This window comes from Drosophila grimshawi, unplaced genomic scaffold (genome assembly GCF_018153295.1).
Source record: "Drosophila grimshawi isolate 15287-2541.00 unplaced genomic scaffold, ASM1815329v1 contig_1377, whole genome shotgun sequence".
Classification (NCBI taxonomy): Eukaryota; Metazoa; Arthropoda; class Insecta; order Diptera; family Drosophilidae; genus Drosophila; species Drosophila grimshawi.
Window position 1 is genome coordinate 6,292,401 of NW_025062900.1, and position 16,062 is coordinate 6,308,462.

General features: G+C 45.6%; 4 protein-coding genes across 6 annotated transcripts; 2 read left to right on the forward strand and 2 right to left on the reverse strand.

Moving 5' to 3' along the window:
- The first annotated feature begins 253 nt into the window (after positions 1-253).
- On the forward strand, positions 254-4,496 carry LOC6561575 (coiled-coil and C2 domain-containing protein 1-like). 2 transcript variants are annotated; one of them, XM_001988898.2, is made up of 6 exons: positions 254-442; positions 556-2,190; positions 2,261-2,692; positions 2,748-2,899; positions 3,795-3,885; positions 3,960-4,496. In XM_001988898.2, the coding sequence occupies exons 1-6, from the start codon at positions 386-388 to the stop codon at positions 4,077-4,079; spliced, it is 2,487 nt and encodes an 828-aa protein (XP_001988934.1). In that variant the 5' UTR covers positions 254-385; the 3' UTR covers positions 4,080-4,496. The 2 variants fall into 2 exon arrangements, with proteins under 2 accessions (XP_001988934.1, XP_032592017.1); XM_032736126.2 differs by having other exon boundaries at positions 317-442; positions 3,741-3,885.
- On the reverse strand, positions 4,224-7,095 carry LOC6561574 (alpha-L-iduronidase). Its single transcript, XM_001988897.2, has 5 exons — positions 6,404-7,095; positions 5,922-6,336; positions 5,678-5,869; positions 4,691-5,436; positions 4,224-4,622 (listed from the first exon to the last, which is right to left on the reverse strand). Exons 1-5 carry the CDS (start codon positions 6,876-6,878, stop codon positions 4,543-4,545), a joined length of 1,908 nt encoding a protein of 635 aa, XP_001988933.2. The 5' UTR covers positions 6,879-7,095; the 3' UTR covers positions 4,224-4,542.
- Positions 7,096-8,283: 1,188 nt separating this feature from the next.
- LOC6561641 (gustatory and pheromone receptor 32a) lies at positions 8,284-11,502 on the forward strand. 2 transcript variants are annotated; one of them, XM_032736127.2, is made up of 5 exons: positions 9,642-10,215; positions 10,279-10,946; positions 11,014-11,076; positions 11,143-11,232; positions 11,290-11,502. In XM_032736127.2, the coding sequence occupies exons 1-5, from the start codon at positions 9,792-9,794 to the stop codon at positions 11,383-11,385; spliced, it is 1,341 nt and encodes a 446-aa protein (XP_032592018.1). In that variant the 5' UTR covers positions 9,642-9,791; the 3' UTR covers positions 11,386-11,502. The 2 variants fall into 2 exon arrangements, with proteins under 2 accessions (XP_032592019.1, XP_032592018.1); XM_032736128.2 differs by lacking the exons at positions 9,642-10,215; positions 10,279-10,946 and adding an exon at positions 8,284-9,296.
- Positions 11,407-16,050, reverse strand: LOC6561640 (endoplasmic reticulum transmembrane helix translocase). Its single transcript, XM_001988895.2, has 7 exons — positions 13,831-16,050; positions 12,854-13,769; positions 12,584-12,780; positions 12,372-12,514; positions 12,183-12,315; positions 11,971-12,114; positions 11,407-11,914 (listed from the first exon to the last, which is right to left on the reverse strand). Exons 1-7 carry the CDS (start codon positions 15,865-15,867, stop codon positions 11,795-11,797), a joined length of 3,690 nt encoding a protein of 1,229 aa, XP_001988931.1. The 5' UTR covers positions 15,868-16,050; the 3' UTR covers positions 11,407-11,794.
- Positions 16,051-16,062: the final 12 nt, after the last annotated feature.

Here is a 16,062-nt window from a genome sequence, read left to right on the forward strand (position 1 = left end):
ATTTGGATATTTTCAAATTGCAATGGACCTGAATCGGAGATAAAACGATAAAAACTCTTATTGGAAAGTAGACTTTATTAATAGTATTGAAAACACTAGCAGCTATTGATTATTGATATATCTATCCTATATATCTAATAAGCAACTACTTGGAATCACAAATAAGACTCTTATGAGAATAAAATGCAGACGTTTAACATATGGTAAAGTTATTTAAAATATGTAGCATCTATCGCCCATCACTAAATTCGATAACATACAAGTTTTGTTATTGTCTGTCAGGGCGATTGCAACGCAATTTAGCGTTTAAATATTTGCGAACAAAGAATTCGAGTGCCTAAGTAACAGTCATAGACATAGTGATATATCCATTAACTAGTCAATAATGTTCTCTCGCAAAAGGCCAGAGCCAGCTAAGCGTCGACAGCATGATTTGTCCCAGGTAAGGAAAACAATATAAACCACAAAAACACATCGAATTGTCAGTCTATTTTGTATTATGAGTCATGCCTTTACTTTCCCCTCCTCTACCCTCATCCTCATGTACACGCACAGTTTGGCTTAACGGAAATACCGGATGACTTTGATCCGAGCGCTGGCTATGGTGACGATGATGCTGGCGATAGTGATTTGGAAGCCGAGCTGGCGGCAATTACCAGCGGCGGTGGCCGGTCAAAACCAAAAGTTAAACCAAAGCCACAATTGTTGCCCAGCAGCGATTTGGATCGTATGATTGCGGATAGTCTGCGTGACGTTAGCGATGATGATGACGATGATGCGCTTGAGAATGACAGCGATCTGCTGGGCGAGTTGCATGGCATTGCGGGCGATGGCATCGAGGACGATGAGGAAACACCTGCAGCTGCGGCTGCCCCTCCAGCTGCTGCCGTGGAACCGGAGCCGGTGCAGACGTTTCTGCCGACAACCACAGTGGACACATTGGGCATCATAAATGAACGCATAGAGATGTACAAGCAGGCGGAGGCCAATGCTAAAGCCGCAGGTGAATCGGGCAAGGCACGTCGCTTTGCACGTGGCTTAAAAACGCTGCAGGATCTGAAGAAGCAGTCGGCAGGCGGCAAAACTATCAATGTTGATGACATACCGCCCGAGGTAAGCGTGAAGCCAGCGACGGCAGCGGTTGATGGAACCGTCGAGGAGCCCATGCAACCATCGCGAGCCGCGCCATTGCCGCCTACGCCTAGTACGCCGCCAGCAACATCTCCCGCTCCAGCTCCAGCTCCAGCTGCTACGCCTACTGAGCCGGCCATGCCTGCCAATCCATTGGTTTCTGAGATGCGCAGTCGTCAAGCTGAATATAAATCGGCTGCTGTGCAGGCGAAGCGCAGTGGCGACACAGCTGCTGCTATCCAGTTTCTGCGCGTCGTCAAGCAATTCGATGTGGTTGTGAAGATGTGCGAGGACGGACAGGAGGTGGATCTGAGCGATATGCCGCCGCCGCCCGGTGAATTTCTTGCGTTTATGGCCAAGATGCAGGGCGGAGCAGCAAGTGCAGAGCCAGCAGCACCCGAAGTATCTCCAGCTCCAGCAGCGCCTGCTCCAGCAGCTGTTGAGCCACCGGCAGCAGCGCCAACTTCCATGCTGGAGGCATTGCAGCAGCGTTTAGCTAAATACAAATCGGTGGAGGAGGCCGCCAAGGCAGAGGACAACACCAGCAAGGCGCGTCGCTTCGGACGCATTGTTAAGCAGTTCGAGGATGCTATCAGGCAACACAAGGCTGGCAAACCCGTTGCATATGATGAGCTGCCCGTGCCACCAGGTTTTGGACCACTGCCCACAGGTAATGCTATGCCCGCTGCATCAGCAGCAGCACCTGCACCCACGCCACCAATGTCGCCCACATCACCGCCAGCCACAGAGAGCACTTCGGCTGGTGGCACGCCGTCCAGCTCTGGCACAGTGACGCCGACGGTGCCACGACGCAAGGCGCCACCGCCAGTGGAGCCCAAGGAACTAACAACGCGTACAAGCGGTAATCATCAAAAGAGCAATTTGGCGGAGCAGCAAATGAAATTACTGCTCGAGCGACAAAAGGAGTTCAAAATTGCCGCTGTAGCAGCCAAGAAAGCTGGTGAAATTGATCAGGCCAAGGAATACCTTAGGATCTACAAAGGATTCGACTCGCTGTTGAATGCGGCCAGCAGCGGTTTACCCGTGGATCTGAGCACGGTAAGCCAAAGTGGATATCTTATTTAACTATCGTTTGAACTACTTTATATATTTGAATTTTCAATGACAGCTACCTGTGCCGCCATCGGAGCGGGACAGTCTGGAGGCATCGTTTGCCATTGTGGCTACCGATGAATGTGATCCGGGCGATGACATTTGCGAGATCGGGGTGCGCATGGAGGAGCAGCTGGCCAAACAGCTCATGATGTGCAAGAATACACGTGATCATCACAAGGCCATGGGCGATGTGGCCGGCATGAATCGTTTCGAGAATCTCGCACTGACCGTGCAAAAGGATTTGGATCTGGTGCGTTATTCCAAACGCAAGAATCAAACACTGCCCAAGTTTCACTACGAGAAGCGTTCCTTCAACATTGTCCACTGCAACACGGATCTGACGGACAACGAGCTCGAAATTGTTGTCGTGCGTGGCATTAACTACAATGTGCCCAATCCCAAAGATGTGGACACATATGTTCGCGTTGAATTTCCACTGTTGAATGTAAGTTTCCAGCATTACAGTTATGTTCATTTCTCACCACATTTTATTGCTACAGGATGAGTCATTTAAGACGAAAACAAATGTGATCAAGGACACGGACACGCCCGACTACGATGAGCGCTTCAAGGTTGATATTCAGCGCAGCAATCGTCAATTTCAGCGCATCTTCCGGCGGCATGGCGTCAAGTTCGAGATATATTCTCGAGGGTGAGTCACACGCTCTCTACTATGTGCCTCAAAACGTAATATTGAGCACTATAATTATCTCTAACAAATGCCAATCGCATATGCATATGAATTAACCAAGGTGAAGCGGAGGAACCTAAGTAACCTAAGTAAAGCTCCCCTTTCTAATTGTGATCCATACTAAAGATCTCGACTAAAAGCTCTTATACGATATCAATTTTCAAACAATAAGATCTTCTTAGAGTATTAAACATAAATTCGTAAAACTTCTTCATCTTAATGGTCTTAAATTTGTACACAAATGTAGGATGCATACTTTATTAAGGCTTTATAAATAATATATTAAATATTCTTCACATTTCTTGCATCCGAACTTTTTAAGGTGATCTAAAATAACAAAGTAACTGAATTTATTCTAAAAATACGAGATCTAAAATTGTATTTTATAGTCAATGGAACAAAATAATATACATTATGTATGCTTTTGCTATGGGTATGCCTTAGTATATAGCACCAGTATCTAGAGAATTTTATTTGGTTTTGGAGACACCTTGCTTTTTTATAATACCGTTCTTATTTTGTTGCTTTTGGATTTTATTCAAACCAAGTATGATTTGAACTTTATTTTTTTAGTAAAGTAGAAGAGCTCTGCCAAGTTGAGAGTTTAGAGCTTTCCACATATCCATTGTTGCAAACATTGATCCCATAATTCAAATGTTTTAATATAATATGTTTTATCAACTTTTACGCCACAAATCCCAACAAAACTCATTTCAAAATGCTCTTAATGGTACGCAAATCGCTAAAATAATAAATTACAAATTAAAAATGAAAAAATAAAATAAAATAAAACAATAAGCAGCTGCAGTATTGATTGTTGTGGACTAAGTCGTAAACTGCCCATATGTTGTTTCAGAGGATTCTTGAGATCCGACACGCTAATTGGCACCGTCAATGTCAAGCTGCAACAGCTGGAAACAAAGTGTGACATCCATGACACCTACGATGTAAGTCCATGTCCAATCACCATATCATTTTAATTTAATATTTTAAATGCTTTGCTTCTATTTTCCATCTGCAGCTGATGGATGGTCGCAAGCAGGTGGGCGGCAAGCTGGAGATCAAAGTGCGTGTACGGAATCCCATATTGACCAAGCAAATGGAGCACATTGACGAGAAATGGTTGGTGCTGGATGCCTAGGGATGAGCACAGTCGTAGTCTCGACATTTATTTATTGCTTAAGGCAGTGTTTTGTACTCCTTAGCCTCTCCAGCAATGGCATTACCTTGTATTCCACACAAAAACACCTACACAAACATACACACACACAAACACAAATACACGTTATGTTCTATATATATATATATATTTATATAGATATTTATGTATTTGAGATACTTGTATTTGAGACAAGACGCTGCGCTGCTCGGAAGATTTGTGCCCCATTTGTGTAAACAGCTCCATTCCAGAAAGTTGTATGAGCGAGAAACTTGAGAGTGCGAAGAATTTTGGAGAGAGAGAAAGAGAGAGAACAGCGCCAGCAAAGCCTGATTATGTTTCATCTAATATGCACGATATGTTATTTAAACCCATACAATATATATATCTATATATGTATACGTTTTGTTTTTTTTTTGTTTTTTGATAAAGTCGTTTGCTAAAATTATAACTCCAGATATTCGACTATTTGCGAAAAGGCGCTGCTCTCATTAAACACATCCACGCCGCGCACCTTATAGAAACCTGCAAGATAACAATAGAGACTACAATGAAGACGCCTACGATAGTTGTTGTTTCTTGTTGGAACCTACCGTTGACGCTGGCATTCAGGCCGGGCGCATATTGAAATGATGGATACGGCAGATGCCAGCCCTTCGAGATAAGTTGCCAATCGGATGCGGCTCGCTCTCTGAACCACACCTCGTAGCTCTTCAGGCATTGTGTGGAGCGCGCCTGTTCGCTCCAACTGATGAAGACCTCCCGGTGCGTAACCTCCACAATTTCCAGTTGCTGTGGACGCTTAAGTTTGGGCCACGCCGCCGAACAGACGCGTAGCAACATCACCCAGGGCAAGGGTAAACTGGCCGAGTTGACAACCAGTTCGCTGTTGTACTGCCAAATGGGTCCCGTCTCGTATAGCCTGGGTGTCTGCGTCCGTCGCATTGCCTCGCGTAACGTGGCATTGGGATATGCCGGACTCCCAGACAGCTGCCACACATGCACCGGATCTGTGCTGTACGGCACCAGCAGCTCCGTGATGAATGCCGATTCATTTGCGATGGACATGTTCAGCGTGTACTTGTGGTGATACGCAGTCAGCTGCGGTCCCGCCTGCTCGGGACTGAGGAATATTGTCGCCATATATTGTGCTATGCCATTGCCAGAGATGGTGCGCAGCACCTGCACACTGTGCTTGCTATCCATATTCACTAGCTCCAGATCTGCCGCTCGAGTGCCCAACTTAGCCAGCATGCCAAGCGCCGCATAGACGGGCTTCTGCACGAACTGCGAGTGCGCCGGTTGGGTCTCATTCATTCGAAAGTGGGCCAACAAAGTGCTGAAAGATTTGCAATAACTTGTTATCAATATATATCTTTGAAAATACAAGAAAAATATAAATCCAAAAAGCTGCCATATTGTGAGTAATCCCCATCACTTGTGAATTGCTCTTAGAACCAAAAGATGGTTACAATTATTAAACGATCTTCAATTCAAAATATTCCTTTTCCTTACAAGACTTCCATATCATATAGAGATTTGTTCATCAATCCCTCTATTAGACAAAATATTTAGCTTACCGCTGGCTAAACTCGTATGGATGATAGCTGAGAAAGGCATTGTCATGACTAATCGACTCCAGTTGGGACATCACTCCTCCAGCGAGCTTGGCATGCCAATGGAGCATCACGGTTGACATCAAAGTGGCCGCATAACGCACATCCGCTTGGAAGTCCCTCGGCGTGCTCCAGCCCGCAATTGGATCGGCCTCACTGAAACGTAAACAAAAGCTTTAGCTGAAGCAAGGCTACAATCTTAACTCACTCATTGGCCACCGGCAGATGCTGCAGCTGGGGATAATCCTGATATATGTTGGAGAGCAAGACCAGCGATCCATTGAGTATTTCTGTGGCGCTGCCATCGAGCCCCTTGCGATGATAGGTGAGTATATCGATGGGACACTTGGCCAGCTCCTGATTGCATACATCCAACAACTGCCAGCACAGCGGATGACGCTCCTCCGACTTGAACAGGCCAGCTGGACCACGCAGGGCACGATAGAGCTGCTGTTGCCGCTTGGACTTACGCCTGCCGCCAGCTTTGCTCAGGCCACGACGCACCGCCTGCACATATTCCAAATAGGATTCGGCCGTGAAATTGATGCGATTATAGTTGCGCAAATCCGGTTCGTTCCACGTCTCGAAGCGCCAGTTGGACAAGCGAGCTGCGCCATGACGAGCTACATTACGGATGAAATCTCAATTGTGAAGCAGAAAGATATTTTGACTTCTTGATGATTGGTTTACCTATTTGGTGATTGATGATGGTCTTCACAAAATGCTCCCAGAGGAACCAATTGCGTTCGGGATTGGCAGTGAATACATGACCGGGATTCGCCATAAATTCCACAACCGGCGATAAATGCAACTCCTGCAGCAAATCCACAAACTTATCAAACTTTTCAAATTCATAACGGGGCACGCCCTCCGTGCTATATTCGAGAAACTCCACTAGCTCCAACAGCCAATGAATGCGTATGTGTGTGATTGCTCCCACGGGCAGTGCAGCAATCTGGCGAAGATTCAGCTGCATTGCTGTTGACTCCAAGGTGGCACTGATGCCACCATGATTGATTTCACCCGCCGGACAGAAACCGACGCCCGTCCAGAAGTGTGGTAACGTATGATAAACCACATCGCCACTGGTATAGTGGGCGTGGCTATGTCGAGGAGCAGCATCTAACACCAAGAGCACACCCAGCAGCAGCAACAGCATCCACATTTCAAATAAAAATAACTCCAATATTATTTAAGATTTAATTTCGGATTATTGTTGTTTATTATTATTTGCGCATTGCGCGTTGATTTGCTTTGATGGCGATGATGGCGATAAGAGCTCTCGCCCCCAATATATACGGCACTCTACTGTGTGTCTGTATCTGTTGCCATTGCCCGTTGACCACGGCCTTGTCGTGACGTCAGAGCAAGCAGTAACAGCAGCAGAGGCAGTGGCAGAGCAACAGCTAAGCAACAGCGTGCCAGTTTCACACAATCTCCCCCTAAAAACAACAAAAACAAAAAAATAAAGGAAAACGAGAAGAAAAAATTGCCGGCGCGCCGCATTGATTGAGAATTGCAATCCCTCATTAGGGGTGGAAAAAATGCCGAGCGATGGCCGGTCCCGAGGCAGGTATCTACTCCAACATCGCATCTACATGCACATGGGCGTAGGAAGGGGATAGCAGTGAGTACTCATTTTAGAATCTATGACATAGAAAAACTATGCCTTCTATGCAAAGTTATTCAGAACTTTTAAATTCATATTTAAGAGATATTACCATTTTTTTGCATATTTATAAGCTTTAAGTCTTTTGATTTTTTGGTATCGATTTATTAATGTTTATTCCATGAAATCAATTCAGATGCTTATAATGAGCATATTAAAGTGGTTTATCCGAACATCTAAAGATAAAATTTGATTTTAACTCTCTACGTTTGTCTTGCTCTGACCCCCTTAGCTGAGATAATGACTACGCCCATGCCCACACAGCACATCTCGGCGTTCACAATGGGGGAGTGAAAGGTGTGACAAATATAATATTTTATGCTTGTGGGTGATAATAATACGTACAGCAATTACATTCCATTTTGGGGGTGGATTCCTACCAGATACAGCTACGTAGATTAAATGCTTAGCGCGTACTTTTAAAAGATTTACTCGCATTTAATATTCAATTATTTTATTACAGCAGCTTGGCAAATTGAATAAAAGTGTGAATCTCTAAAATGACCGCCTTAAGAAGCTTTTCAGCATTCTGAAAATCAAAGCGAAATGTCTTTGAGTATTTAAGAAAATTGATCGATATAGATTTTTCAGCTACATTAAAGTTTAGCAACATTATAGCTGTATTTTCAACTATAATATAATATTAATCTAGAGGTAAACTTCAAGCGAAAACAGTTTTTTTTCTAATTTAAATTAATAACAGGTTTGAAAAAGTTATAGTGTGGAAATTTGCGGAACTAGGGGTAATGAAAAATGTTCCTAAAATTGACCTCCACATAGCTATATCGGTTTCCAACGTGAAACTTTAACTTACAAAAGGTGTGGAGAAGCTTTTCGTTTATTGCCCCCAATTTGTTTTAATGACAACATTTGATGGTAATGTCAAAGACAAAATGAGAGGCACTTAATCACTGGATATGCGTAAAGCATGTGAAGGTTCAGCTCTGTTCCAATTTGGCGTTGTAGTTCGGAGTTCACAGAATGGTAATGAAGATCCTTCGTGATATAAAGAGCGTGGCCACGCCCATACAGCTGTGTGGCTTGTTGCCCTTTTTTAATGGCGATCAGGTGGATAACTTTAGCATGAGCACCGTCGGAAAGATTTACGCAAGAACTTTGGCTGTGATTCTATTGGTCAGTTCGGTGTTACTCTGCGAGGATGTGCTGTTTGCATCGCAGGGCTACAAGCTGATTGCAGATGCGCAAGGCGACACTGAGGACATTAATCGAACCATTGAGACGTTGTTCTGCATAGCCAGCTATACGGTAATTGTCGTCTCCAGCGTGCTGAATGCATCCAAACATTTTCGCACCATCCGTGATCTGTCCAAGCTGGATGAGTATATGGAGGCGAATGGCTACGTTGCGAACTATAGCTGCCGATTTCTGGGCACTCTGCTGGTGTTTGTCTCGGCAACCGTTGTGGCTGTCGCCTTCTACTATATCCACTATCTGAGCGACATCATTCCATCGCGTCAGTGCATGCTCATGCTAATCTATAGCCTGCAGATGCTCTACTCCTGCATGTTGGCCATCTATCTGCGCACTGTCCTCAAGTGTCTGGCGCAGCGGATTGAGTTCCTCAACGCTCGGCTCGATCAGTTCACGCAGAAAAGGAAACATCTCTATGAGAAGGATGACTGGTGTAAGCTGAGCAATCTCATCGAGATACTCTGCAAATTTCGGTACATCACCGAGAATGTGAATGCGGTGACTGGTGTTGCGTTGCTCTTCTTCTTCGGCTTCTCCTTCTACACTGTGACCAATCAGAGTTATCTGGCATTCGCCACACTCACCACACCCATCAAGCTGCGCAAAGAATACAATACGATGGGCCTGTCCTGTGCCTGGGTCCTGGCGGAGACAATGATAATGGCCGTTATATGCAGCTCCTTTGATTGCCTGGCATCGGAGGTGAGTGCGAGTAATAATTTATTCATATGACCGAGTGAATGTGTGAATAGGTAGGCGGCAATATTCATAGTGTTTATAAGTATTTTCTTTCTATTTGTGAATTAATAATATTCATGAGTGTACTCATGAGTGTTTTAAAGAGATAAAATGTGTTTTTTTGAATACTTTTGAGCTCATATTCAAATTGATTAAAGTCCCAAGTATTGGCAAGGGTTTTACATTTATATAATAACCCAATGTACAAGTGAGTGCATTCACCACTATTATTGAGTACATTCACAACAACACACGAGTGCACATTAAAAACCATAGGGTTACTCTAGTTATTGCAATTTCCAATATTAAGCGCCGACATACAAATTAATTATTTTAATGGAGTCGCATATCTACATCTGATACGGCCATGTGCGTTTTCAATCGGGGTTCCAAATGAACCCACCCAAATAAGCATCTAGTTAGTTAAATTCTTGTGGCGGTGTCAGTGTCCCATCGGCAATGAGTCCCAACACTTGGGTAATTGAAATGGCATCGCATAAATCGCGTCTAAATCCGCGACGCATTTCGCCCCAACGCATGCCGCTCTTCAATGATACATTTGCTCGGCCAGAGACAGCGCCATCGACTGCTGGTCCGCTCGAGAATCCCGCGTTCGGGGAGATCAGCACGATATTGTCGGTGCTGAAGGTGACTGGTTTGCTGCCCATCTATGAGCAGGTGTCCAGCTATGAGGTTGCACCACCCACTCGGACCAACGAGTACTATTCGTTCTTTGTGCGTGGCGTCGTCCATGCCCTGACCGTATTCAATATCTACAGCCTATTGACACCCAATGCGGCTCAGCTGTTCCACTCGATGCGCGAGACGGACAATGTGAATCAATGGATTGAAATGTTGCTCTGCATTACCACCTATACGCTGAGTGAGTTTCGCCAGATCCCATTCCGATCGGTCAGTCACTCATTATCGCTTTCCCATTCCTTAGCGGTATTGGTTTGCGGTCGGAATACAAAATACATACTGCAGATCATAAACGACATCCTCCAGCTGGATCAGGAGGTGTTGCGTCAGTTTGGCGTTGCGCTCAGCAATCAGTGCAATTTCTCGATTAAATATCTCGTGGTGATTGTTTGCTGTCAGGCATATATTCTAGTGATGCGCGTCCGCGAAGTTGAGGGCATTATAACGCCCACTTCCTATATTCTGATTGCCTTCTTTGCGATGCAAAATGGTTTAAGTGCCACCTACATAGTGTTTGCATCGGCTCTGTTGCGCATCGTATGCATTCGCTTTCAGTTCGTCAATCAGCTGCTGAATGGATACACGTATGTGCAGCAGCGGAACAGGAGTCGTCGTCAGATACGGGCGCGCATGGAAAACTTTGCGGAGGATTCGTTATTCATTTACCGCACTCACAATCGGCTGCTACGCATTTATAAGAGCATCAATGAGTGCTGCAGCTTGATAATTGTGTGCTTTCTGGGCTTCTCGTTCTATACGGTGACCACGAATTGGTATAATCTCTTCGTGCAGATCTCGAGCAACAGGGGCGGCATCACGTCCCAAATAATGCAGTGGTGTATGGCCTGGTTGTGCCTGCACATCTCCCTATTGGCCCTTTTGTCGCGTAACTGTGGTGCCACCACCCGCGAGGTGTGTTCTGGTTGGCTTAACTCGTCTAATCCCTGACTTAATCAGTTGACCTTTTTCCCTCTTGCAGGCAAATATCACATCACAAATACTGGCACGTGTCTATGGCAAGAGCAAGGAGTTCCAAAATATCGTAGGTTATATCTAAACTAAATGTATAATATGGAAATACCTAAATACCTGTTTATATTACCATCAGATTGATAAATTTCTGACTAAAAGCATTAAACAGGAGGTACAATTTACAGCCTATGGTTTCTTTGCCATTGACAACTCAACGCTTTTTAAGGTTAGTCAAGGATTACTTGTTAATTATAATCATATTTTGTTAATCTAATTGTTATAGATCTTTTCGGCTGTGACCACATATTTGGTCATATTGATACAATTTAAGCAGCTCGAGGATTCCAAATTTGATGAAGAGACTCATGTCGACACTTAAAGATCTACACTATTTCATTTGTATTTTTTTAGCTACATATTTATTACGATTACAAATTCTTACGTCAATTTTACTAATTGCATATTTTAATTAATAAACTCATTAGATCCGACAAATTAAGCGCACAAAACTTTCAAATACATGTATGAGCAAAAAATGCATTATTTGTATTGTTCATTAATTTAAACAATTAAGAAACCGACGCCAAAAATAAACCACTCTAAGATTAAATACAAGTTGCAGCCAGTGGAGCCGCTGATAGACCTGAGGGAGGGACTCAACTCACAAATTTATGAAAATCATACTTGAGATATATTGAAAATGTACTTATTAAAGGAGAAGGAGGTGGAATCTGCGCACTGAATGATGCGCTGTCTAAGTCATTTGTGGTTGTTGGTAACTTCTAGCTCTAACAGTTTAGGACTTTGGACTTGCTACGCGTCTCCCCAAATAGGAATGAACAAATGCGATCCAATGCAAACGCGCCAACAATATCCACAACCAGTACAATGAGCAATGTTTGGCGGAACTGTAAATATTAAGGATTATTATCAGATATATATAGTATATATGTATACTACGCACATTTGCTGGAAAATCAACGATTTCAAAGAATTGCGTCAGGCCGGGCACAATGCCAGTGGTGAGGAACAACACCAAAGCAGCAGAGGCCCCAATGGCACACATTAGCATACGATTAGCTCGCAGGCTCTCCATAAACGGATGTCCCTAAAATACACCAAAATTTAATACAAACAATATATGCAATTTGTGATCATGCCAGAAGGCTGACAGACCTTATAGTTAACCGCAATGGTGGCCACCTGCAGCGATACGCAAATGATATAAACCGTGCTGCTAACTATATTCGGATCATATTTGGTTTTCTCTTCGGCATCCATGTCAATATACAGTTTCACCTTGCCCACTCTAAAAAGGGATTAATTATATATATTATATATGATACCACGCTGTCATTTATTTACCTGGGCGGCGCCAGCGCCGTGGCTTCACTGGTTAGATAGTAGAGCGCACCAAAGTGCACCGCAAATTGTGTGAGTATCGTTGATATGGTGTACAAATTGAATATGTTTGGTAGTGGTGCGACCTTCGACAGCGTTTTCAGTGGCTGCCATTGACAATATATATTGTTTATATTCATTAACCCTAAGTGTATTATTCACGAGCAGCAGCTTACCTTGGAGCGTGTAATGAACAGAAAACATGCCGCTATAAAAATGCCTTGCATGGTGGCCTGCGTATCGCTGAACTTGACGCCATCGATATAGAGCACAGACTGACAATAGGCCTGGATGAGTGCATTCAACGCCAGAATCTTAAACATTTGCAGTGTGGTGACCAGAGTGCAGCGGCCCTGCTTGATGATGTGGTTCACTGTGGAGGCAAGCAATCCAGTTATAATTATTAGTATTTCATTCTCTAAATCGTGTTTAATTTTCATCTTTACCGCACATAATTGAAGATAGTTTGCTGGTAAATGGCGCCGCAATAGACGCATCGCCTAGTTTCACCATTGTTTGCTCCTCCATGTCGCGCAGGGCGTGCTGGAGACGCGCCTGTGTCCGATCGATATGCTCCTGGCGTCGACGCAGGGCACGCTCACGCGGCGACAGCTGTTGATTGGCGTTGGCCGTTGCAGCTGCGGCGGCTGCTGTGGCAGCTGCATTGATCTGCTGCAATTCCTGTTCGGTGCGTTTGCGCTTCACGGGCGCACTGGTCAGTAGGGAGACACCCACGTGAGCGTGCTTGAGGGCGCCCACATCGTTGGTGCCGTCGCCGCACATGAGTGTATAGTAGCCGAGCTGTTTCAGTGTCGTTATGATGTACTCCTTTTGTTTGGGTGCGAAACGCGCACAGACGGTGACCTGGGGCAGCACCTTGAGCATGTAGGCAGGATGCGACTGCTGCAGATACATTAATCCTTCGCCGGTGATGCACAGATCGTGGGCGGCCAGCAGCATAGCAATGTTTTTGGCTGCCTTCACTTCGTCCACGGCATAGGTGCGCTCGCCATCGACGGACACCCAGCTCCAGTCATCCATACCTTCCTGTTGCAGCGGCGGTCGCGTCAATATCAGAAGTTTCTTGGTCGTAAAGCGCAGCTCCCGGGCTACATGACAAGCGGTCAACGGACTGTCTCCGGTGATCATGAGAACTTTGTGCGATGAGTGCACGAGCTCTTTAATTACGGATTTGGAGTCGGGTTTCATTGGACACGAGATGATCACGAAGCCGGCAAATGTCAGGTCACATTCCACCTCCTCACGTTTTAGTTCGCGTATGCGCTGACCGCCAAGCGTTCCAAATTCCTTGATACCCAGCGCCATAACACGTGCACCACGGCGTGCGTATTCCAAGTAGATCTGCAAATTGAACGAATAAACTTGGTTTATCTATTTGAAATTTTTTGGCTGATCCACTTACCTTCTCGTAATCTTGTGGAATGTTCTTCAGCATGCCCATAATGACTTCGGGAGCACCCTTGACAGCACCAATATAATTGATATCGTTAGAGAAGGGCATCAGATAGCCAGCAAGGACAGACATTCGCTTCAGGGCCGATGAGAAATGATATCGTTGCACGATACGCAACGGTTTGAGCTTGCCACGTTTCGGTATCACACTGTCCGACTTGGTGAGGTTCCAGTCCACGGCAGCCAAGGCGGCTTTCTCCAGCGGATCACCAACAAGGCCATCGTCGAGCAGGGCCAGCGAATGGCAACAGGCGAGCACTTGAATTGTGGCTTCCTCCGCCTCCTCAATGGGCACACATTTACCATTGGGCGTCAGTCCGGCGATGCCCTCGACCATTAGATTATCCGTTGTCAAGGTGCCCGTCTTATCGAAGCAACAGATCTGCACCTTGCCCGCAAAGGGAATGCGAAACGGTTCCGTGCAGAAGACAAATAATTTGGTCAATTGTATGAGCGATGTATTCACGGCCAGCGTCAACTCAATGGGCAGATCTGGCGGAATAATCGACGTCAGTATGAGAGCACACTCCAGAAACAGTTTGTAGCGATTGCGTTCCAGATCCTCGCTTCCCTTGACCCACACATACGATGCAGCGGCGACAGCGAAAACCATCAGGAATGCAATAAATGCAAATGTCTCCGAATTGTTTTCAGTCGCCCGATTTGCGCCAAAGAGAATGGTGCGCAGCAGTCGTCCCTGGGATGTGTTAAAACCAGTGCGGATGACATAACCAATACAACCGCCATCGGGGGCACGCATCGATACCTTGCTGGGCGCCGTATGCTGGACGACTTTGGTGCCCCCAAAGAGTACGGTCAGCTTGCCCTCGCCCTCTACATCCAGTTCGGTGTTGAGCTGTTGCAGCGATTCAAGGGATTCCTTCATCTGTGGCACTGACTCGCCAGTCAACATGCTCTCGTCCACAATACAAGTGCCACGCAGAACGACCACATCGCACGGTACTATGCTATCATTTTGAGAACGGGTAATGGACACCAGATCGCCCGGTAACAGTTCATTGCTGCCAATGTGACGCCATTTGTTCTGGCGCAGCGCATATATTAAATACGGTTTATTGCCCATTTTGCGTATTTCGGACATGTTACGCAGCTGTTGCTTAACAATCGTACACTCAAAAGCGATCAGCATGAAGAGCGTGAACAGCGAATAGTACCAGAAATCATCCATGCACCATAGACCCACCGAGAACACTTGGAACACAAAGAACGGCGCAGTGGCGCGCTCAATGAATAGTTCATGAAATTCCGGAACAACCATATCCATTTCATTGTTGCCATACGTTTGCATGGCGGTCTTAATCGATTGCTCCGATTCCAGGCCGCGGGAGTTGGCATAAGTACTCAGCAGTTCATTGACGGGAAATTCCACGGAACGGAACGTCGCCTTGTTCTCATCCCAAACGTATTTGGTCTTCTGAAACACCAGATAGTACTGCTGCTGGCCATCCTCCAGCTTCAGGCTCTGTATGGGCACAATTTTGGAGTTGCCATTATTCGCAGTGGGCACCACCTTGGCTAGAACACCCAACGCTGGCTGCTTGACCCGTCGACATGTGAGAAAGGCGAGCACGTGAACGCTCCAGTAACAGAAGAGCAGGGTGAGCACATGCAGAAATGCAATGGCTACCACAGCAATGAAACCAATTTCATTCCAAGCGGCGCCGTCATCCTGATCGAGTCGATCGAACACATCATCCGTTTTGTTCTGCTGCTGCAGGGCGGCAGTCTCATCGGTGTCGTGGCTTTTGTACACGTAGATCCACAGATAAAAAGCGGTCAGATAGAGTGGCACAAAGGGCAGCACGACACCACTTAGCGGCGTCGGTTTACGCACGTACAACGTCACATATTGCACCACATCATCCAGAGCTGTGGCTGTAACTGCGGTGTTGTTTCTTTTCTCGTTCTTATTTTTGTTGTTGTTGTCGCCGGCAGCGCCGCCCGTAGTCACGGCTGTCGCGCTCATCAGTGTCCGGATTTGCGATTTGTTGCGATCCTCTTGTTTCCGTTTCCGTTCTTCGTTTGCCCTAAGCGATGACGCTTCACTCACAATTTTCGCTTAGAATTACTCCAATTTTGGGGTAACATAAAATAGAAACTTATGTGGAGAAAAACGCAACGTTGTCGCTCAGCTGCTTGCGCCGTCATGTATGCAATTACA

Excerpts from the sequence above, each read along its gene's own strand:
- LOC6561575 (XM_032736126.2), top strand. The coding sequence starts at position 386 with ATGTTCTCTCGCAAAAGGCCAGAGCCAGCTAAGCGTCGACAGCATGAT. Across the intron at positions 443-555 it reads GACAGCATGATTTGTCCCAG|TTTGGCTTAACGGAAATACC; the intron begins GTAAGGAAAACA and ends GTACACGCACAG. Across the intron at positions 3,886-3,959 it reads ACATCCATGACACCTACGAT|CTGATGGATGGTCGCAAGCA; the intron begins GTAAGTCCATGT and ends TTCCATCTGCAG.
- LOC6561641 (XM_032736127.2), top strand. The coding sequence starts at position 9,792 with ATGAGTCCCAACACTTGGGTAATTGAAATGGCATCGCATAAATCGCGT. Across the intron at positions 10,216-10,278 it reads CATTACCACCTATACGCTGA|CGGTATTGGTTTGCGGTCGG; the intron begins GTGAGTTTCGCC and ends CCCATTCCTTAG. Across the intron at positions 11,233-11,289 it reads ACAACTCAACGCTTTTTAAG|ATCTTTTCGGCTGTGACCAC; the intron begins GTTAGTCAAGGA and ends TAATTGTTATAG.
- LOC6561640 (XM_001988895.2), bottom strand. The coding sequence starts at position 15,867 with ATGAGCGCGACAGCCGTGACTACGGGCGGCGCTGCCGGCGACAACAAC. Across the intron at positions 13,770-13,830 it reads TTCCACAAGATTACGAGAAG|ATCTACTTGGAATACGCACG; the intron begins GTAAGTGGATCA and ends TTCAATTTGCAG. Across the intron at positions 11,915-11,970 it reads TCGTTGATTTTCCAGCAAAT|TTCCGCCAAACATTGCTCAT; the intron begins GTGCGTAGTATA and ends TAATATTTACAG.
- LOC6561574 (XM_001988897.2), bottom strand. The coding sequence starts at position 6,878 with ATGTGGATGCTGTTGCTGCTGCTGGGTGTGCTCTTGGTGTTAGATGCT. Across the intron at positions 5,870-5,921 it reads CATCTGCCGGTGGCCAATGA|TGAGGCCGATCCAATTGCGG; the intron begins GTGAGTTAAGAT and ends TTTACGTTTCAG. Across the intron at positions 4,623-4,690 it reads CCTGAATGCCAGCGTCAACG|GTTTCTATAAGGTGCGCGGC; the intron begins GTAGGTTCCAAC and ends GTTATCTTGCAG.